Source organism: Phyllostomus hastatus, unplaced genomic scaffold (assembly GCF_019186645.2).
Source record: "Phyllostomus hastatus isolate PE091 unplaced genomic scaffold, TTU_PhHast_1.1 phas_contig_40, whole genome shotgun sequence".
NCBI classification, from domain to species: domain Eukaryota; kingdom Metazoa; phylum Chordata; class Mammalia; order Chiroptera; family Phyllostomidae; genus Phyllostomus; species Phyllostomus hastatus.
Window position 1 is genome coordinate 80,013,355 of NW_025333872.1, and position 23,153 is coordinate 80,036,507.

At 43.2% G+C, this 23,153-nt stretch overlaps 1 protein-coding gene across 3 annotated transcripts in view; it reads right to left on the reverse strand.

Moving 5' to 3' along the window:
- The window catches only part of NHSL1 (NHS like 1), a 220,115-nt gene extending 202,759 nt beyond the window's left edge, over nt 1–17,356 (reverse strand). For 2 of the 3 annotated variants that reach the window (XM_045843024.1, XM_045843022.1), the window contains exon 1: nt 14,091–14,835. In XM_045843024.1, the coding sequence (XP_045698980.1) occupies nt 14,091–14,373 (283 nt within the window). In that variant the 5' untranslated portion in view covers nt 14,374–14,835. Of the gene's footprint in view, nt 1–14,090; nt 14,836–17,313 lie in introns of those variants that run through there. The other variant, XM_045843027.1, reaches the window with a different exon arrangement.
- Between the last annotated feature and the right edge of the window lie 5,797 nt (nt 17,357–23,153).

The following is a 23,153-nucleotide window of genomic DNA, read 5'->3' on the forward strand; positions in this document are numbered from 1 at the left end:
CAATGCCTCCATCTTGACCGGAAGTCCAAAGCTTTGACTCACACATCCAGCTATAATGAAGCCAGATCAGTCACACAGCTTAGGGAAGGGGTTGAGAGGACAGAAAAATGTGATCTTGTACCCCGGCCATCATGTACCAGCCATTTTCCTACAGAAAATTCTTATATGATGACTAGGCCCTGTGGCCCTGTAGGTCTGGGGATCTCTATCTCAGGACAGGCTTCGAGGGGCTACCCTGTACCTGGCCAGGCTTTAGAAACATGGTTTATAAGAGAAAATGTATTACAAATTCAAAACAACTTACAAATTATTATAACTTGACAGGTTTCTAAATTAGATTACATGTGTGATCAAACCAACTCACTGGAACTCATGCCAAAACCCCTAACTTGATTTTATCCGATCTCAATTTAAAAAGAAGAAAATGACATCAAAACAAACTCATATCAGAGATGTGATCAAAACACTGTTTTTAGAGAACGTGCTGAATAGTTAATCCAATATTCTAGACCTTCATAACTGAATTAGCATGATGTTCAAAACAATGATCTGAAGTCCATAATAAACCCAATTATCAAACCTAGCATGAGCTATCTGAAAATTAAGTTAACCAGAACACAAGTATACTCATTAGGAAACTTTACACTATTAGAGTCCAATCAAATGATTAAATCCAATCCTTTATTCCAAGGTCTTAACATCATTTACATTTTGATTTTAAAATGTACTCAGGAAAAAAGTAGAAATCGTTTTGTTTTGTTTTTATAGGAAGGGCCATTCCAAAGTATCTACCAGCTAATACTTATTGTTCATTATGGGCCAGCCACTGGTTTCTATATCTCATTTTATCTATACAACAACTGTAAGTTCAGTGCATATTTCACAGAAGAGAAAACTTAAGCACAAAAAAGTTAAGTAATTTATTCAAGGTCACACAACTAATAAATCCTGCCTTTTAACCACTATGCTTTGCTGCTTTTTATCACCTACTTCAATAATCTTTGACTTCTCCAAATTATAGTGAATTATAGTGTACTAATAGCTACTTTATGGGTAGATTACATAAATGAGAAAGTAATCAATTGAAAAGCTGAATTATACTGGGTAAAGAAAAATAGGATTCTGATACCAACAACAGAACACCAACTACTCAGTACATTCACGCTTGTACATTTTTCTCATGTTTATTTAAACATTTATGTCCCATACACAAGTAAAATTTCCTGTCTGCCTCAAGTTTTCCTAGTTACATTTTGTAGGAGGCACACACTAAAATATCAAAACAGGGGTTTTATGTAATCGGTGTTTAGAAGAAATAACTCTCTCTGCTCATATTCTGTTTAGAATGTATGCCCCTACCCTGTGATTGTGGTGAGTCTCCACCCTGCCCTCTGGATGCTGTTTAAAGTCCCTGGGAAAAGGGAAATCAGAGAGGCTGCTCTTAGCCCTGAGGACGAGGAACAATCCAGGGGCCAGGTTACTAATCTCCAACTAGTGAAGGCCCACAAGCAAGTGTGTCTCTAAAGCACAAATTGGCAGAGACTCAGAGACTCTTACAGCCAGACTCTCATTGTTGTACGGTAATGAAGCATTGGTTCATAAACCTGTATTGTCCTGGACCAGAGGCAGAAGCTTTTTAAAAAACCCTCTGGGAATTTCCTTTTGGCAGCCCCAGCCGCCAACAAGCACAACACAGGCTACAGGTCTCTAAACAGATGCACTCCTCTGGCCCCAGGCCTGCTGATAACTGCAGACAGTGGTTCTCAACTTCAGCGTCAGAATCACCTTCTGAAAGGTTCTTAACAGCAGACCACTGAATCTACCTCCACTGATTCTGATTTAGTAGGGCGGAGGTGGTACCAAGATTTTTCAGGGCTAGCAAGTTCCCAAGAGCTGCTGATGCTGCTGGCCCAGGTATTCCACTTTGAGAACTGCTGATTTAACTTAATGTTATGGGTCACAACTGCCTTGGCTGGTGCTGCGGCCAGCATCAGTAGTCAAAGGTAATGCCCATCAATAAAGGTAAAAATGTACTAGAGAGAAGACGACCAGCCAACTAGGCTCCTCACTACTTCTCATCCTCCACCCCTTATTAAAGTATTCATAAACTAAGCAATGTACTGGGGCTATACACTCGGGATAGCATTTTACACTGCTGCAGTATTTAAATACCACAAGCTTGGAGAGAGAAGGGAAAGGAAAACAGAAGAAAAAGTCCCCTAACACATCAAATACAAATAAGCCAGAAATTCAATGTGGTCCTCTATCACCTATCTTCTGACACTGATCTGAGTGTCTGGCAAAGGAAAAGAGGCCAGAATGATGGGAACCACAAACAAAAAGACTTTGTACTCAGCGACTAGAGTACCTTTCATCAGTGCAGCTCAAAGAACCAGACAAACATTAATTCTCTACAGATTCACAATAGCATGGTCACATGGGTTGCTAATTCACTGCCACAGGCCACGCCATTGGGTGGGTGGCACATGATTTTTTTTTTTTTTTTACTATATGTTTTTTAATTGTATGAGATCATTATTTCTTTTTTTTTAATTTTATTTATTTATGTTTGGAGAGGGAAGGGAGGGAGATAGAGAGAGAGAGAAACATCAATGTGCGGTTGCTGGGGGTTATGGCTTGCAACCCAGGAATGTACCCTGGCTGGGAATCGAACCTGCAACACTTTGGTTCACAAGCCCGCGCTCAATCCACTGAGCTACACCAGCCAGGGCTAGGTGGCACATGATTTAAAATAGCCAGAATAAAATGGGAAATGCCTCTCAACACCTAGCCAAATTCAGAAAATTTTCAATCTTAAAGTGAACTTAAAAGTTCACATATATTACAAAAATAATTACAATTACAAATAAAGCGCTTAAACACAGAACTCACCTATACTATATTTTGCTCTCCCACTTTCCCTTTAGTGTTGTATGACCTTACTTTTACTTTACCTTTCTGTGCCACTCAGTAAAATCAGTAAAAATGGGGTGGTAGTATGTCTCTCATACAGTTTTTATGAGGATTAAATGAAACTGGCATATAGTAACTATCCAATAAATGTTAGCTATAAGTATCCCATAAATGTTAACATAAATTATTATTAAGATTATTATTGAACCGACCTTGCAATCTGCAAACAATATATTTAGATTGTGTAAAAAGTACTAATGGCACTCAAAGACACTTCTCCTACCCCACTTCCCACCTTCGTCTCCTGCACTAGTATGATGGACAAATTTGCCCAGTCTCCCAATTTCTCTATAGACCATATAGTTTTCAATTAAACCAGCCGACATTTAGAATAATAGGAATAAACCTTATCTTCATCCTTCCACAAGAACTACAGTTACAGCAAGAGCTGGCAGACCTTTGTTTGTGACATCTTGCTGAGCTCAATCTAAACAGATCCCATATGTGGCCAAGAGCAGGCACCTGCCAATGTGAGAAATCTTGAGATAGATGTCTGATTGCCATTTTAGTGAATAGGGGAGGGAAAGGTTTGTTTGTTTTTAAAGCAAAAAACAGGAATATAAACTCAGAGAAAAAGTAACATAATTTATTAGTATAACAGGCACACTGCTCAACTGAAGACTAAATAAGGAAGGAAGGAGATCAACTACCTTTTGACTCAATGATCTGTTTGCTGTCAAGTCACAGAGAACTGCCATTGTGGGAAAACAGTCTTAAATATAAAATACGATTCACTTTTTTCAGAAGACGAGAATAGTATTGAAGACTTAGCAATCTAGACTAAGTCTAATTGAAGCAATCTAGTCTAATTGAAGACTAGACTAATTGAGAGAACTCCCACATCTTCTCCTACACCACCTCACGAGTGCAACTGAGAGATTCACAAATAACTATGCGCAGAGAAGAAACTCTAGGAAGCGCCAGAACAACAAACTGCTGTCCACATGATAACCCTTGTGAACTCACAGTCTCCTGAAAACATCGAAAGAACTTTGTTTGGGAGCCAAAGCAAAATGAGAGCTTGTCAGTGAGGTATACCCAATGCCTCTGAATGTCTACGACCTAGGGGAAAATCTCACAATATGAACTAAGTTTTAAAAAAATCAAGACACAAAACTAAATACAGAGAAGGATGTACCCCATTCTGTTAAAAACACTATTATTATACTTACAATACATACATGCTGCCACACCCATCAACAGGTTAACCAGGGAGGGAGGGGGATAAGAGGAAATGGACACTCCCTAGGTCATGATACTTTTCTTCACAAGTTCAAAAATTATGGTAAATATACATTAATTTTATAATCAGAATGATGTTATGACTACTTTGTAAGGCAGAAAACCTTTTTCTTTTTTGTTTTTTAATCCTTACCTGAGGATCTATCCCTCCAGTGATTTTACAGAAAGAGGAAGTGTATGTGTGGAGAGAGAGAGAGAAACATCTATGTGAGAAACAGTGATGACTTGCCTTCCGTGTATGACCAGCTATCGAACCCACAACCTAGGTACGTGCCCTGACCAGGAACTGAACCGGCGACCTTTTGGTGTACAAGAACAATGCTCCAACCAAGACAGCCACCCAGCCAGGACAAGGCTGAAAGCTTTTTAAAGTACTATTATTTACACAAAACTTACACTGCAGGGTGTGTAATTCAATGAGTACATTTGTGAGTCTACATTCATGAATAATGCTTTCATTAGTCATTTCTACACTAATTTAGTACCAACCTTTTGTCTTAGGCAAGGTAACAACTAGGGAAAAAAAATAACTCAAATGACTACAGCTGCTTCATTCAGATATCTGTTGGTGGTACAGCACTAGCAGAGCCCAACTGGTACTGCAGTCAAGGTGGTTATAACCAATCCAGTGAAATTACAATGCCACGCTGACCTCATGATCCAATCCATGTATTTATCCAAAGAAGTCACTATCTCAGAGTAACACACTCCTCACTAAAATTCAAAATCACCCCTACATCAGTCACACCCCCGCCCAAGTCAAAAAGTAATTCACATTCAGCTTGCAGGATGTCCAGATAAAACACAGAAAATGCCAGCTTTTATATAAACAACTTACACTGTGTTACTACAGATATTTAATAGAAATACCCCTCCATTTTCATTTTTTAATGCAGAAAAGGCTTAATGATACCTTAGGTAGCTCAGATTTCAAATATAGCCAAATCACCCTGACAGGGGTGGCTCAGTTGGTTGGGTGGCATCCTGCAAACTGAGAGGTTGCCAGTTCGATTCCCAGTCAGGGCACATGCATGGGTTGCGAGTTTGGTCCCCAGTCGGGGCACATCTGAGAGGCAACCAATCAATGTTTCTCTCACACATGGATATTTCTTTCCCTTTCTTCCACCCTCCCTTCCCCTCTCTCTAAAAATAAATGAATAAAACCTAAAGTAAATTAAATATTACTAAATCAAAGCATTAGCAATAAAAAAAATTTAAGAAAATATGTTAACAATCTACTTCAGTCTTAATTAATATTTTTTCCAAATCCATTATGTTCTCAGGCAAAATAAAAAAGTTAACTGGGATTTGGTAAATAGGAAAGAAACTGGCTAAAAACAGAAAAATAAGAAAAATAAAAATATCACTTTGGATAATATATACAAATAAAGAAAAGAATAATTAGAAGTTGGGTGTACAACAAATGGAGGGTAAATAACATAAATTAACATTTTTATGTTTGCATGCAGAAATTCTGGAAGGATAAGGAGAAACTGATAAAAGTGGTTGCTCTGGGGGAAGTGGAGGACAAAGCTCATAGGGAACAGAAGCAGAAATGAGACTTCTCTGCACAGCTTCTTATTTTTTTCAACAATGTGAATGTATTGCCTGTCCAACAGAGTACATGAAGATGTATGCTAAGATGGTTTGGGCTCCATTGCAGCTAGGAGGTAACGAACCCAGGCTGTGCAGTCAGGCTGCCTGGAGCTCTCTGAGATGCCCCCGGCCAGCTGATGAGTACAACTGTTACACCCTGAGAGCTGCAGGGCAGTGTCCTGGCCTAGATGTAGTCAGGGCAGCCAGGCCATCAGCAGGGAAACTGCAGGGCACCTCAACAGTAGTTCTCAGATGCCAACATAATCAGGCATAATTGGATTATGCACAGATAGCACAGCCCCTGCTTAATTCAATTTCCTCTGCTGCTCATCAGATATCTAACACTGTCAGATAGAAAGTCCCCATTATGTTATTACCGCAAGTTATTGAAATCTGAATCAACCAAGTATTACACAGTCTTCTCTATATTACAGATTACACCTTTACCAGCCTTGCATCAGAAGCTGGGGGGGGGGGGGGGGTGCGGGGGGTTGGGGTGGGCAGGTAGAAGCATAATAGAGGATTTCCCTACAGGAAAGGCTGAAACAGCTGTCTGTCCTTCCAAAGCAAGACACTGCCTTTCTACATGAGGGAAATTTCTTGTGAAAAAAATCAGAACAATAAGTGAAAATAAAGCAATATTAACAGAAGGAAATTTCCACCATCCCACAGGGGTGAAAAATCTTATTCCAGAAATGATTATATTTGTTTTTTAGAATCTAATTTTTAGATGAAATATGCTCTAAACATTTAAAATCAGTATTTTACGTGTGTGGAACTGTCACTGTCCCACAAACTTACAGGAAGGTCTCAAAAATTAGATAGCTTCTAAAAATCCAATTAAAGTGGCAATTTGGAAATCAGAAGATTTTTCTCCTAAAATTGTTATAAATGATGATTCCTTCTATTGAATGTTTATTTATGTCTAATCATTCACACAAAACTGTAAAGGACCCAAAGAAAGGACCCTGTTTTATTCACCCAATAATCCTCACAACTCAGCACTAGCAGAATGACCCAAAATGTACTTCATGGATGATGATCCCGTCACCCTCAATGTGCAAGATTCCTCACACAACGCAGACCGGTGCTTCCAAACCTCGGTTAATCAGAATCCCCGGAGGGTACCTGTTAGCTAGGCCTGTTGTGGCCTCACCCCAGACCTGCTGACTCAGAATCTCCAGAGTCTCTGGGAATCTGTTTTTAAACAAGCCCCCAGTGCACCTGATGATTCAGAAACTGTGGGAAGCACAGATGAATGAATAGTGTGAACAAGCATCGAGTTCCAAGATGCCCAAGATGCCCAAGGAAAGCTGAGGCGAAGCTGAGCTCAGTTCTGAGGGTGGACAGGAAATCAGACAGGAGGAGGGTTAAGGCTCTGAAAGCCCCCTGGAAAACTGAGGCAAAGGGGAAACCCAGGAAGCTAAGTGGGAGCTGGCCTGGGCCTGCCGGTTCCACAACAGGAGGAAATGGAGGCCCAAACGGCTCTGAGAAAGAGGGCATCTACATAAAGACCCCAGGAGAAGGGCCGGCTCCCCCATCCCCAAGCCAAACCCCTGTGAGGCAGAAAGAACCACCCTTTACACATTCCTGTCAGGAATGACACATACTTTGTGGATAAACTTTAGGACCCCTGGCAGAACTGTGCAGCTTTCAAATCGGTAGTATTTTTATGTGTAGGTCTGGTACAAGCTCTCCTCCGTGCTTGATCAGCTTTTATCTTCCAGGCTTCAGCTGAGCAGCGTTACACAGACTGGGCCATCTGTGGCAATATATGGACATCGATGTACACACAGATGTTAACTCAGCCTTCTCTGTCACCTAAACAGTAAATGCTAAGTGCATGATAGTTATGAGCCAGGCACTATGCTAAGTACTTTAGATGTATGTCTCAAATTTCTTAGCCATCTGCTAGTTTGAAAGGTTTCAAAACAAAAAGAGAAGAAAAAGGGAAAAAGACAAAAAGACTTAAGGTTTTTTTTCCCTCATATATATTTGACAGGCTTGTGCCATATCCTCTCGGCACTGGTTTGCTTCATGTGAATACGGAATGTCGTTATTTGAAGAGACAGTAGCAGAGAGTGGTCAGCAGGTAAGCCTGCCTGGGTTCGCATCCTACCTCTATCGCTTACAAGCTGTGATGTGAGAAAACAAATTCTTAGTTGCATCATCTGTCAAACAAAAATAATAACAGTATCCACTTCAGAGAGCTGTTGCACATTATATTATAAAGTACCTGGCTTATAGCAAATGCTCATTAGCTGTCTGTATTATTAGGTCCTACAAAGTCACCCAAAATACAGCCCAATGTCAGAAATTGGAATGTGCTACTGCCCAGATACTGATATCGGTAATGTCACCTGTCTTTTTGAGTGATACTAAATGCTTTCACAGACACGTCATTTCATCCACAAAGAAAGTTACTAAGGCTGGGACCTCCAAGGCCTTTTCTTAGAAAAGTCTTCACTCAAAAACAGAAGCTCCATCTCTTTTGCTACATTTGTCTCAAGCGCTGCTAACAAATGTAACATGTGAGAAAGCAAGATAGCCATCAGCACCATGCTGTTGATTTTGAACTTCAAAGCCTGCAGAATTAATTCATTCCAGAACATGAACCAATTTGAGGAGAAATAAAATTAAATAATTAAATCAACTACTGGGTGTCTACTCTGGTGCAAATCATTTTACTTTATGTCTAAAACTTGATTTTAAAAAGATATTAAAATGATAGGCAAGAAAACACTGTGCTGTTTTTCTGATTCTGAATTTTCTTCCAAAATATTAAGAATACCAAATATCTCATCAATTTTTTTTTCATTTGCTGGTCTCAATCCTAAAACAATACACACAGGTGAAATTTTAATATTGACTTTTCTTCTAATGTAAGGGAAAATGAGACTACTGCTAGATAAGTTATTTCAACCTAAATGTAGGTAGCATTATACACCAGGTAATAATAGTTTCTACACCCAAGAGCCAATGAGCAGGTTGATGTTTTGGCTTAAACAATACACTCTCATAATAATAAAAAAAGTTAACTCAATATTTGGACATCTGACATATGGCACTGAATTTAAACAACTCTTTTTTCATAATGATGTTAGCACTGTTTAAGATGATGAGGAGGCTGTTGAGTGGACTGTGGGCAGGATATACACAAATCCAAAACAGGTACCTGCCTGATCGATTTAGAAAGTGACTAACCCCTCTAAACACGATGATCCATGCATTCCACGTTGGTAAAATGTGAGTTGAAAGAGGCCACAAAGTCATGAAGAGTCTATTTCAGACACAAAGATTTTTTTAATCCCTAATTATAGGAATCAGAGAGAGATTATTGATCAAAGTCATATATACAAGGTCGCCTGAGCTACTGCTGTTATCAAATAGTAATGCCTCATTAGCATTATAAAATGCCAAAATTAAAAAGGCCAATAAAGGAGAATTCAGTCAAAGCCTGTATTTTACAGACAAGGAAACTAAGGCCTGGAGGGGGTGAATAAATTGCTGGGAATCTGCATGAGAAAGTGGCAGGCGTGAAGCCAGACTCCAGGCTCCCGATTCTCAAGGGGATGAACAGCAAGAACACACTGGCTGTGGTGGCTGCACTTGCCACACAGACAGGACGCTGTGGCTTGGCAGGGCTTTACTAGGATCTGGGAATCCTTAACTTTCACGTGAGTCCCAGGCGATTCCTAAGGTCAAGCAAGTTTGGGAAACACTGCTGCATCTCACGGGCCTCCTTAACCTGAGCTGTGGTGCTCAGCTGTCAGTTTCTGTTATTACATTTAGGGGCCTTCCAGGGATTAGAGGAGGGTGGAGACCATATTCAAACACCAACATCCTCCCTCCTATGTGGTATGTTTCAATGAAAGCAAGTCTTGTGCTAATTTCAGCAGAAATACAAACATTTATCAGCCGGGCGGCACAACCTGTTCTGGAAGTGCAGTGAAGTCTCCACTCTGTCTCTGAAATGCTGACAAGCACTTCGCATAATAGGTTCATTCTGAGGAAGAGGCAAATATATTCTGACATCAGGACCCGCCAAGGGACAGCCCCTTGTGAGGTCCAACAATGCAGCCTGAGCACTGCCCAGAAGGTGTTAAGGCTACGGTGTCTGCCTTGTTCATGCAGAGAGTGGCCATGCAATCGGACTGCCAACCAGCTGTCTTGAACACTACCGATCTCGCCTATAAAAACTGTTCCCATTCTGCCAAGGCCATCATGTACAGGTACACGGGCGGAGAACCCTGTCTGTCAACTCTATAAGAGCACCATTCACACTCACTAACATGTGAATGGTGCTCCCTTTTAGTGAAACCAAAACACACCTCCCTAAACTTGGAACACTTCTAGAATCTAGGGGGGAAAATCTTCCACTTTTTCAGCACTGTTAAAAAAAAAAAAGCCAGCAAGTCATTTTTTCTCCTATTCTCTTTCAATAATTGCATTTCACATTCACCCAGGAAGTACTTTTAAGATGAAGTAGAAAGAGTTCTGGCCTGGAAATCAGAAAACTCAGTATTTGTCTTATGTATGCCTCTTCCTGGTTCCAGAACTGCCATTTCTTTGTCTGTAACATGGATACAACACAGTCTGGCCTCACTACCGTACAAGGTTGTTGAGTCAAATAATGAATATGAAAAATACTTTTTCAATCATAAAAGCACTACATAAAATAGTGTTATTATTAATTATAAAAAGAGACAAATCACACAGGCCTGAAAAGTCAAACAGTGCTATCAGGTTGGGTGTCTATTGATTTCAACATAGCAAAGTCTCTTTTGATTGTTTACAGAGCCAAGATGTAACTACCTACATTTCTGGCTACTGTCACTCCTTTCAATGAGAACTTACTGTGTCAACAAAATAAATGAAGTTTGACTTTTATAGAAAGGAGCAGAGTAGTGGTTAAACACAAAAACTTAAAAAGGTAGAAAGTTTAATTTTTTATTTGTATTTAAAGTGATTGTCTTGCTCACTTAGATTTTCAGCAGTCAGTACAGTAATCCCTCCCCCCAAAGTTTTTTTAAAGATTTTATTTATTTATTTTTAGAGAGAGGGGAAGAGAAGGAGAGAGACATCAATGTGTGGTTGCCTTTCCAGTGCCTCCTACTGAAGACCTGGCCAGCAACCCAGGTATGTACCCTGGCTGGGAAGCTAACCACTGGCACTTTGGTTCCCAGGTTGGCACGCAATCCACTGAGCCATACCAGCCAGGCCTCTCCCAAACACTTTTGTAGTCATTCTTCCTGACACTGAGCACTAAGAAATTATATGTTAGTTCAGTTCAACTGTCTATTGAACTAGCCCGTTCCAGGCACTGTTGTGAGCTTTGGAAAAACAAAGACACAGCCATGGTGGACCTCCGAAGTGAATACACAATTTCAGTCCACACTGGTAAATGCAGTGATAGAGGTGCATACGTGATGCCCATGCTGGGGGCCATGGCAGGGAGCCCTCCCTCGAACAGGGGTTCAGGGAAAACATTAAGGAAAGCTTTAAGGATAAGTAGGAGAAAAACAGTAATGTGCATTCTCCCCAACAAAGGACAAAAAAAAATTATTTTGAATGACTTTCTACCCATGAGATTTTGAGGAATGGCACACTTGATGAAATACTTCTTAGAATCATGAGGCCCACAGGACTAAATGCTGTTTCTATCTTGCAAAGATAAAGTCCATAGGCTTTCAAAATAGCTCCACTCACACACTTTATTAGTCATAGAAACCCATCAAGCAATGAAATATGCAGTCTCCTGCTGCACTCGGGCTTCTGGGAGCTGCTCAGTTTTGTTACTTGCTCCTTAGGAGGCTTATTAAAAAGTTCACCTGACAAGAAGCGGTGAAGTTAACAGTCACAGTTATCCTTGGGAGCGTTTACTAAATGCATTTGAACTTTGTTTCCCATTTCCACACCACCCTAAAGGGATGGGGGGGCGCCCCCCCCCCCAAGCAGTGGGACAGCAGGTGAGCCAGTCTCACCACCTGACCTGGGGCAAATCTCAACTCCCTCAGACTTGATTTCCTCTCTCGTTAAGAGCACATGAAATGTACACCTGAGACTAATGCCAAATAACAGTGAATGTAAGCTGTAATTGAAAACTAAAAACTTTAAGAAGGAGTTCATGAAATAGATGGTCTTTAAAGACAATTCCAAATCTAAAATTCTCCACGTCCATTCTAATGAAAAAGTATGTTATTCTGAAGTCCTGCCTAAAAAGGTACCAAAATGACTTCAAAATGTAGCTTTTACAGGAACAGGGTTTGATGCATCTTCTAAAAAGAATCCTAACAGGAGCTAAATGAAATGAACACATATGCATTTCACTGCTTTTTAGCATATAAAAAAGTGTGTGAAAGTGAAAAGCCACAAAAACTAGGTCTTTATAGTTCAACTTTCTTCTCTGTACATGTACTTCTACTCTCAGACATAATTACATTCAATAAAAGCCTTCTTCCTAATCATAAAAAAGAAAAAATGATGAGCCAGCCAGGTTTTGTGGTAAGAAATCAAAGCAATTTAAGATTCAAAAGATTTTAAAAACTTGTGAAAAGTTTTCAAAAGAGTTATTGCAGTCCCTTAGGACAACCTTAACTAATTTAGGGAATTTGGGGGATTTTTGCCTGTTGGTGCATATGTACACAAAGAGAGAAAAGCGATATGTTTAAATGTAAAACAACCCTGGCAAAAGAAAGAGTTCATGACCTTCAGGGAGTTTCTTCTTGTTTCTTAATTCCCACAACAGATCAGTTTACCTAGTAGATCTGCCTCATCACCTCATTCCCCAAGGGTGAAATTCTCCTTCACCCACACGCACAAGACACTCTACACAGAAAAAGCACAGAAGCAACTAGTGATTACCAAGATGACCATGCCATTCCACTAGGACAGCTTATCCTGATGCATGAGATCATTATTCACATTAAGTGGATATATTCTGTTCATGTCCAGCAACTTTATGAAAGCACTTTGATTTTTTTCCCCTCTTTGACTTTCTTTTTTTTGGGGGGGGGGGGGAGGGGCGGACAGGGAGACTCTCCCTAGTTGGGAACTGTCCACAACTTATAAGGAAGTGTTGACAGCACAATCAAAGAGATGAGCTGTAAAATGTAAAACCATCAAGCGGTAACTTCACAACTGGAAGAAAGATGTATTCTAGCAAGCAATCTCACTGATATCAAAGTACTGTAAACTTGAAATCTCCCAGCTGTAAGTTAGTTAAAGCAGAGATAAGTTTTTCTAGCAGAGGAAAACATGGAAAACCAGCTATTTGAGATCGCATATGAAGTGGTGCTGAGAGACAGTATTTCATTTAGAGCTGCTGAAAGCTCCGAGTGTTTTACACCAGCACCTCCCTTCCCACCCTGCAATCCATCAACCAGCTTCAAGTTACTCTTTACACTTCGCATCATGATCAAGTCCACGTATTACAAAGGAGGGAAAACACACGAGCATCATACTGAAAGTTTCTCTGTTTTGGGCCAGCAGGAAATTCCAGTTACTTCATTCACTGGAGCTGGTTAAGCTGCTGAAATGGGTACTTGGAGAGATCACTGCGTTGGAACTTAGACTTGATTTTCGGGGTTGGAGGAGGTCAGACAAAGATGAATGGGACTCAGTCTGAGCTCAAGGTCAAGGACCTCTGAGTCACAAAGGGCTTGTAGGTCAGGAGATAGAGACAAAAAATTAGCACCAAAAAACAAAAGCCTAAACTAAAAGTCTGCATACTTTTGTTGGTAAGCAGGAACACCGGTACCTGGTGGGCAAAGAGGGGGTGGAAAGCAGCCCCAATGCTAGGTGAGATCTCAGGAGATTTTTACATCCTCCTGAAGTCTCCAGAACTGTAAGCATTATACGTCAATATATACATTGTACCCTGACTTCTGGAACAGGCTACCTTCCGCTGAGCCTTTTCCCAGGACCTTGGCTCCTCTTCTGTCTACAGAGCCGCAGGGTCTCCTGTCAGTCTCCCACACAGAGAGAAGTGCTGGACAGTGGGACCGGGCGAGCCCAATTCTCCCCCTCCGTCCCATTCCATCAAGACGACCAAGAACTTCCCGAAACCCGAAAGTCGGAGAGCGCTGCAGGTGCGGGCCAGCTGCACGGCCAACTTGTCTAGGGTCAGGCTGTCTCCACCCGAGAGCCCGACACTCGCGGGGCTCCCGGGCTTCGCAGCGCAGCCCAGAGGAAGCCTGGGGCCGCCAGGGGGCGGGAGGGAGCAGTTCTTCGGGCGCCTCCCCACCTCGTTCCCCTCCCCCGACCCGCCGGCCACTCACGGATTTTCACTCGGCGGTGGTCTAGGCGCGCGGCGGCGGCGTGCAGGGCGTCGAGGCGGCGGTGCACGGCGTCAAGGCGGTGGCCCACCGCGGCCGCCTGGCCCTCGAGCTCGCCGAAGATGTCCCCGGCGCAGCGCGACAGGTCGGCGAGCTGCGCCAGCAGGCAGACCAGGGCGTGCGAGCTGACCTGCTCCAGCGAGCGGAAAAGCGGCGCGCCCGCGGCCCCGGCCGCCTCGGGCCGGCGCAGCCGCGCGGGCTCCACGGTCCTCTGGTGGAAGGGCATGGCCAGCGGCGGGCGGCTCGGGCTCGCGGCGCCACGGGCCGCCCGGGGCCAGCAAAGCCCTCAAGCCGCCCCCCGTCGGCGCGGGGCGCGAGTCCGCATCCAACACAAAGAAAAGTCCCGGGCAGCGGCGGGGCGCCGAGGGGAAGCCTGGTGGCGGCCGCCCGCCGGGAAAGGCGAGGCGGCCAGGAAGGACGGACCGACGGACGCGCGGGCAGGCGGGCAGCGAGGCAGAGGAGCCAGCGGCAGCCCGGGGAGCCGCGGGAAAGAGGTCCGGACGGTCCGAGCAGCGGCCGCCCGGCGGCGTCCTCCCACCCGCGGGGGCGCTCGGCCGCGCGGCGAGAGGAAGTTCCCGGAGCAGCTCCCGGGCAGGGGGCGCGGCGGCCGCAGCGGAGAGGGGAGACGTGAGTCCCGCCGAAGTTTGCAGGGAGGCAGGAAAGAGCCGGCGGCTCCTTCCCTCCCTCTGGATTGGAGAGGGAGGAGGAAGCGGGGGAAGTGCCGCCGACACCGGGCGCGCGGGAGGGGAGGCGAAAGAAAGGAAAGGGGGAGGAGAAAAGGGCCGGCCCGAGGAACCACCTGCGGCTCCCGCGGCCGCCGCGCCCAGCGCCCGGGGGAGGCAGCGGCCCAGCGCCTGAGCGCGCCCTGCCAGGACCGGGACGGCCGCTCTGTCCGGGGCTCCCACGTCGCCGCCCGGCTCCCCTCTAAAGCCCTACGGGCAAATGAGCCGAGTCCTCGCCTGTCCCCCAGGCACGCCGCCGGAGGTGGGGGGGGGGGCGCCGAGGAGGCGGAGGCTCCGGGACGGCCGCGGCGAGCCCAGCCGCGCCGCTCACCTGCGCTCCTCGCCGAGGGGCCCGTGAGACTGGCGTGACGCGCCCAGCCCCACGGGAAACGCTCGGAGGCCTCAGTGGGTCTACCTGGTCTCTCCCAGTCCCACTCTGGAAGGCGTCTAACGCTTCTGGTCGCTTCATTAGACCTAAAAGAGGACATTTAAGTCCTCCGGTAGCTAACTAAAGGTTCTGTAGCCGACTAGGAGTCCTCCCAATCAGAAAAACCTCTCCGGGAATTGGGGAGGGGAGCGAGGGGGCTCAAGAGACTTTTTCTTAACAAACTGGCTCCACCTCCCTCCATCTGGAAAGGCCCCAGCTGAAATGTGCCGACTGTGAGTTTTTGCTCCACAATCGTGGGAGCGGGATGAGGGGTGGAACCCTGACCTAGAGCCCTAAAGTTGGTGCCTGGAAGATAGTTCAGCTAAATGCTGTTGAGAGCATGGTCATGGGACATGCCACTAACTCACACCTCCTGGTTAGATGTATCTGAGACAGATCGATATCCCGAAGCTGAAGTCCCGCTTGCCCTCTCTGTTTGCTCAGAAGAGGAATCTGCTCTTGTTTGGTTTCTGCCCCTCCCCCCCCACCCCCAAGTGACAGAACTGCTGCACCGTTGGGTTGCAGTTTGGAAATCGGGTGCCCGGAGCTGTGCTACTTGCACTGCAAAGTGGATCCCCTCACGAGAAATGCAGGACAAACAGGCCTGAGGGAGAGAAAGCATCTCCACCCAACATCTGGTAAAGAGAAATGTTTTTAGTCTTCCCTCTACTGTGCAGCCAGGCGTTTTTCCCAATGTGGGCGAATTTGGTCTCCTGGTCACTCTGGGCGCCTTCGGGGTCGTTAGGAGGCACAAAGGAGTGCTGCTGTCAACGGAAGAATAGCTGCGGAATGTATGCAGCACCGTATAAACAGCAGATGCAGCATAAAAGCGTGCTGTTTGCTGGCTGGAAGTATGTGCACAGCTGGCTGGGTCTGTCCCTGCCATCATGAGGCTGCCAGTCTAGTGGACCATATAAAACAATCTTTAATTCATATGTCATGTAATTCACCTATTTAAAGGGTACATTTCATTGGTTGTTAGTATATTCACAGTGTTAGGTAAACATTACCATAATCAGTTTTAGAACATTTCAATCACACCTTCTACCCCCCAAAAAACATTTCTCTTTAGTACTCACTTGTTTTTGTTTGTTTGTTTGTACATATCTGCCTCTTCTGGCCATTTCATATAAAGGAAATCATACAATATGTACCCTTCTGTGTCTGCCTTCTTTCACTTAGCATGAGGTTCATCCATGTTGCACCATATATCCGTACTTCAATCCCTTTTTATGGCCGAATAACATTCTATTGTATGGATATACCACATTTTGTTTATCCATTCGTTGATGGATATTTTTAAAGATTTTATTTATTTATTTTTAGAGAGAGGGAGAGGGAGGAAGAAAGAAACATCGAAGTGAGAAACATCAATTGGCTGCCTCTCACACGCACCCTGACCTAGGACAGAACCCGAAACCCAGGCACGTTCCCTGACTAGAAACTGAACCAGTGACCTTTCGCCCTGCAGGATGACACCATCAGGCCCACTTAGGGACATCTGAGTTTCCACTTTTTGGCTATTATGAATACTGCTGCTGTGAACACTTGTTCAAGTCTTGTGTGGACGTGTTTTTATTTCTTGAGTATACACCTAGGAGCATTGCTGCATTATAACTATGGTTAACTTTTGGGGGGAACGGCCATACTTTTCCAAAGCAGCTGTACCATTTTACTTTCCTACCAGTAACATATGGGGGTCTTCAGTTTCTCCATATCCTCACCAATACTTCCTGTTACCTGTCTTTTTGACTACAGCTATCCTAATAGTTGTACAGTGGTATCTCATTGTGGTTCTGATTTACCTTTCTCTGATAGAAATGATTTTAAGCATTTTTTCATGGGCTTATTAGCTGTCTGTTTATCTTCTTTGGAATAGCATTGCATACATTTGGAGAAATATCTCTTCAGATTTTTTGCCCATTTTTTAAATTCAATTACTGTCTTATTATTAAGTTGTAATAGGTCTTTATATCTTGTACATACATAGCCCGTAGCGTGTATAACATTTACTTACTAATCGCTTCAACAGTATTGTTCTTCATTCATCCTTCTCTTCCCTTGAGACTGTCTTCTTGATCTGAAAAAAAATATGATTTAACCACATAAACTAATACAGCATAAAGGAAGCAAGGACTTGTTATAAATTTGTAATCCTAGGGCACAATGAATAGAATTTTTTGATAAGATGATTTCACTGCTCCAGAAACAACTCAAATTCTATATGTAACCAGAACATTGAATAAACAGGATTCATGGTGTGTACCCATAAAAGCAACTTAATTTTTGTTACCCACTCTCTCTTTCGGAACCTGTGCAATGAGGTTATTCTTCCTCTTCTACTGAATGGCAACTCAAACACTCCCATAACTACTTTGTTCTATCTCAGGTAATAGAAAACCCTACTGTTGCTCTAAGAGATAAGACGTGCTCTGAATTCAGTACAGATGCTCCTTGCCTTACCACGGGGTTCCATCCTGATAAGCCCATCCTAAGGTGAAAATATCGTAAGTCAAAAATGCATTTAACACTGCACTGTGGAGTGTCAGTTGCTTACCCTCCTGATTACGTGGATGACTGGGAGCTATGGCTTACTCTCACTGCCCAGCATTATAAGAGAATATCCTACAGCACATTGCTTGCCCAAGTCAAAATCAGAAGTATGGTTTCTACTGAACATGTATCGCTTTTGAATCATTATAAAGTCAAAAAATTACAAGTAGGGGACAGTCCATAATTAAGACCCTGCCTGCTTCCCCAGCAGGGGCCCTCTGTGGATAGAAGTCAGGGCAAAGGGCTGGGTCCTACTCCATCTCACCCTCCCCCACCAGGCTGCTAGCTGTGGTATGGGGAAGGAGTGGAGATAGCAGCATTGTGTGCACTGGACTGGTAGTCTGACAAAGTGGCATCACTTTCCCTAGGCCGGGAGATATTTGAAGCTGACTCATTCAAACACAAACACTTTTGTGGTCCCTTACTGGGAATGTTTGACCATACTTCCAAGACACAAGCAATGAATTCTCTCTGCTTATACTACTTCAATCTTGGTTTTCCTTTTGCCCTCTCCATACAGACTCTCACTTTTGGGGTCCTATCAACAATCTAGGTAAGATCTTTTAAGCAGAATCCCTTTTAAAGTGATCCAGGGCTGACTATCCAACTAGAGACTTCACATATGGTCTCTGAAGTCCACATACCTTTTAAAAGCTCATGGTTGAAAGGCAGAACAGCCTTGGCTGGTGCAGCTCAGTTAGTTAGAGCTTTGTCCTGTAACCAAAGGTTGCAGGTTTGATTCCCAGTCAGGGCACATACCTAGATTGCAAATTCCCTGATCCCGGAGCATGTAATCCCAAGTCTGGGTGCATACAGAAGGCAACCGGTCAGTGCTTCTCTCTTATACTGATGTTTTTCTCTATTCTTCTCTTCCTAAAAGAACAAATGAAAAAATGTCCGTGGGTAAGGAATTTAAAAAAAAAGAAGGAAAAAAAGAAAGGCAGAATAGTTCCCTCTCAGGCATAGGCCTCTACTCTGCGGCCACCATTCCATATGTTGCAGTACCTTCCTCATGTGGGAGTCCGGCCCCTGCCCCTTCACTGTCAGCCAAGAGCATACACCAAGCTCTCTGCGTGGTTCTGGAGAGGAAGCCCTTCTCACTGGGCTTGATGTTGATGCCAGTGCCCCAGCCCATTTGAGGGGGGGGGGAAGGGCAGGACTCCCACTCCTATCTAAAAATCCTCCCAAAACCTTCTTTACTGGTCCCCTGTGTCTTCTGTACCCTCTGTATGAGTGAGCATATAATTAGCCTTCAACCATTTGAAATTTCCACACCATAGTTACTCTTTATCACAACTCATTTTGGTACCTGATATAGGTCATTTCTTGGTACATCAGTCACAGCTTCCCACTTAGCATCCTGCAAAATAATATACAAAACAGGATCAAACATTATATCAACTTAATACCAAGAATTTAATGCTACCTACTAAGTTAAGGGAAGTGGGAAAAGAAACTAGCTTGGGAGAAAAAAAGGTTTGGTGTGACATGCAATTAGAAGCATCTTCGGGGCTGGTGAAGATCTGGAGTGGAATTCAGGTAAGGACTGGAAGCCACTGATGTGACACTGAATGCCATAAGAACAGCTAATAGGTGAGTATAAGGATGGATGAGCAGAGAGCTAAGGACCTAGTTAGAGGAAGTCCCCAGCCAGGGGGCAAGAGGAGGAGAAAGGAGCATTGAAGGAAACAGAAGAGGAGGAAATGAGTGGTCACTTTCATCAATCCCAAGGTTAGAGAGGTTTAAGATAGAGGCAACAGAGGCAGAGAGAGGTAAGCAGGGAAGGGGTTACTGGCAACCTTCAAAGGTGCAATTGTAATACATAGTGCACTTGTACTATGACAGAGGGGGCAGAAGCCAGATTTCAGTGATGAATAGGGAATACAGATGATGAAACTGGAACATTCATAGATAAAACTGCCATGCAAAGAAGCTCAAAAAGTAACTAAATGAAGCAATATTATAAAAAAAATATTTAGCTCAAGACAGTGCTTGAAAACCAGGTATGGCTGAAGCTGCAGACCCTATTGGGCCCATCCTTCCCTTCTACTGACAGAACTCAACTTGCTAACCAGCGTGGCTAGCCTCTTGAGATAAATTCGTCTACCCCATTCTGTTATGGCAGTGATGAGTCAAGTGCGACCCAGTTCCAAGCCAAGGAAATTATAAGGGGAAGCGGGAGGCTTCTGAGAAATGTTCACCTCCCTTGATCAGAGGAGAAAAGGAGGAGAGAGGCTCTCTCACTCCCATCTCTCTGGTCGGACCCCTGCCTCCTGCCTTTGGATGCACTCAGGGAGGATGGGATGTCTGAAGCTGCGTCAGGATCTTGAGACCAAGAAGGGCAGACCAGGAGAATCAAGCACCATGCAAGTGATGAACTTATGCCTTAAGATGACTCCATGTACTTAAGGGGTAAATCCTGTGGTCTGGAGACCCAGGAACATTAGCATCACCGGGGAGCTTGTGAGAAATGCAGACTCTCAGCCCCCACTATCTCTCCAGCGGCAGCAGACTCATGTATTCTTGTTTGAGAAGCACCAGTTTAAGTTCCTGTTGATTGGGCTTTTCTATTAGTTAAGTGTATAGGGAGTGTGTGTGTGTGTGTGTGTGTGTGTGTGTGTGTGTGTAAAAGAAAAAGTAATTATCAAGGGATTGAGGATTCTGGAGGGAAATAAATAAAAATGGAAGGAAGAGACCAAGAACACAAGTGAAATCACTGAGAGGCCTAGGTCTCGGTAAGGAGAAAGCAGAAGAATCATCTGTTTGAAGTGGATATAAGAAAGAGGAAATGGGGAGTTTCTTAGTGACTCAACAAGTGATAAATAAAAGAATGACTGAATGAGGCTCAGGTAAGCCAGGCAGCTTGGGTAAGGAGGGGGCCAGAGGATTATGGATCTCACTTTTCCTGTTCTCTAAAAGCCCCACAACACAGATAGCAGATGGCTGCAAATTAACACAGAGGAAACGTTCGAGGGTGGGGAGGGTGGACCAAGGTCATGATTAAGATGATGGTTTAAAGGCTGACCGTGAAGTCTGAGGTGGAAAGGAAGCAGTAGACAAAAGTGAGTCAATGGCCTGGGTTCAGTGGGAGGATGGCAACCCTGCAGTCAGGGAAGGCCCAAGAGAACATCCAGTGGCTGTAGAGGATTAGAAGAGAAAATAGGCAAGAATGTGGAGCGTTAGAAAAGGGGGCACCAAATTTGAAATGTCAGAGATACAACAATGACTTACAGTTATTTGAACTGAAAACAAGAATTGTTCTTAATGAGAAAGGAAAGCAAACTGCATCAACTGGCCAGGAGATGTATAGTTGATGTATTCTTGGTAACTACCCAAAAGGTAAAAGTCTTTGGTGGCCCTTAGCTTACAGATGAAAGCATCATTCCAATTTCTCTCTGCTGTCCCACAGCAGAGGACATTCTTTTATGTCAGAAAGCTCTGAGAAAAAAAAACAGTTCTAGAATTATCTATAGAGCTTGCTTATACTCCCTATAGTAAACGTCTGAATTGTCAACTTCTTTTTGATCTTGGAGACCTAAGCAAGGTATGGTCAGGGAAATTTTTTCTTTCCTCATTATGAAGAAGTTACTAAGTTTAGGCTCCTTGATTTCCTCTTTTTTCCCTTCATTTTCAACCACTAGTTAAACTTAATGCATGTATATAACACTCTTTGAGAAAGTGAATTATGTAAATACAAGCAAGGTATAATTTCCTTACTTATTAAGTCTCTAGGAGAAAAGTCTACAGTGCAGGAAAAAATGCTTTCAGATATGTATAATCCTTTGTTTCTGTTTCCCCCATATCTCTTAAAAGGGCTACTTGTAATTCTGGCTATTTCTTTTGCAAAATGCAACATGTTACAATTTTTCATTGTATTATGATTCAATAAATAAACTTGGTAAGAAAATACTGTCAATAACAGAATAATTCATCATCTTGTGCAGGTAATTGATTATTTGTAATACTGCCCACCCCCAAGGGTCAAAACCAAAGAGCTTTTTCATTACTTTGGGAAACTGGAGTGTTCTTGGAAATTTCCACAATAATATATCTTAGTCAGAGGTGAACTCACTGTGAAGATAATGAAGCTAACACCTCAGGGACCTCACCAATGGATTCTTAGGGTTACATATTTTTGTAAAGGTTGCGAAAGTCAATTGTTTGACTTTTTTCTCTCGAATAGGGTCTTCAGGTTGCATAGAACCTGGATCTGTGCCTCATCTCAACAAAAAGCAACTTGGTAGTTTATTTTTCTCCAGAATAACACTGTGACTACAGCAAAACAGTGCTCTTCCATAAGATACCGTTTTAATTGCTAAGACTGGGGAAGAATGTGTGCTTATGTGGATCATTTATATAGGCTATTTTTAAAGTAATATGCAAATACAATTTGGAAAAATGGCATTTTAATATTCAAATAAGTACATCTGTGATGTCAGTTATTTTAACTTCTATTTGTAGTATAACCATAACTCATTTCCTAATAAACTAGGAGAACTTGGCAATAAGTCAACATTTAATTAAGACATCACAGACACAACCAGATTTTTAAGAATCTGTGCCCATAAAGAATCAAAATAATATGCCTCCTTCAGCATTTTGCCTTCCAGACAACGTATATTTTTTTAAAAAAAACTATTACGGCCATAAAAATACTACTTATCCATTATGACCTGTTGGTAAGGACACTACAGTTTTATCAAATCAGAACATTTACAAAATATGAATACCTTTCATCAAAGAACACTCTTCCTGTAGTTTAAGTCCAGCAATTATAATCCTAAATGATGCTTACTAATCTTGGCTACCAGGAAGTTAGAGAGAAAGGTAATTCATAAGACAGCTTGGTACCCAAAACCACCTAGATTTTTGTAGTGCATAGGCAATACCTCAAATTATGCTGAGAAACAAACAGTCTGCCAAAAGGAACTGGAGAGTACAATTCTGAACAAGTTATAATTTTATTCTTGTAGCTTGTGCCTCTCAGCTGTCAAGTGGCTGGACTGCATGATCTGCCGCTTCCAGTGGCCCCTCAGAGTGTGTTGAGACAACCAGCCTAAAGCCCACAAAGACCACCTAGCATAATACACACGAAGCTGTCATGGAGTTTTACCCACAGTAGGTGCTCAGCCCTAAATATCTGTTGGTAATGTTCTATGATGATTGTGGCAAGCCAGTATTGACTATCTATTGCTCAGGTGACCTTGCCCACAATCCCCACCTGGCTCAAATTCTGTGCCTCTCCCACAAACTCACTTATACGTGAATTGTGGTGCGGATTCCGTAGTCAGTATAAAAGGTTCA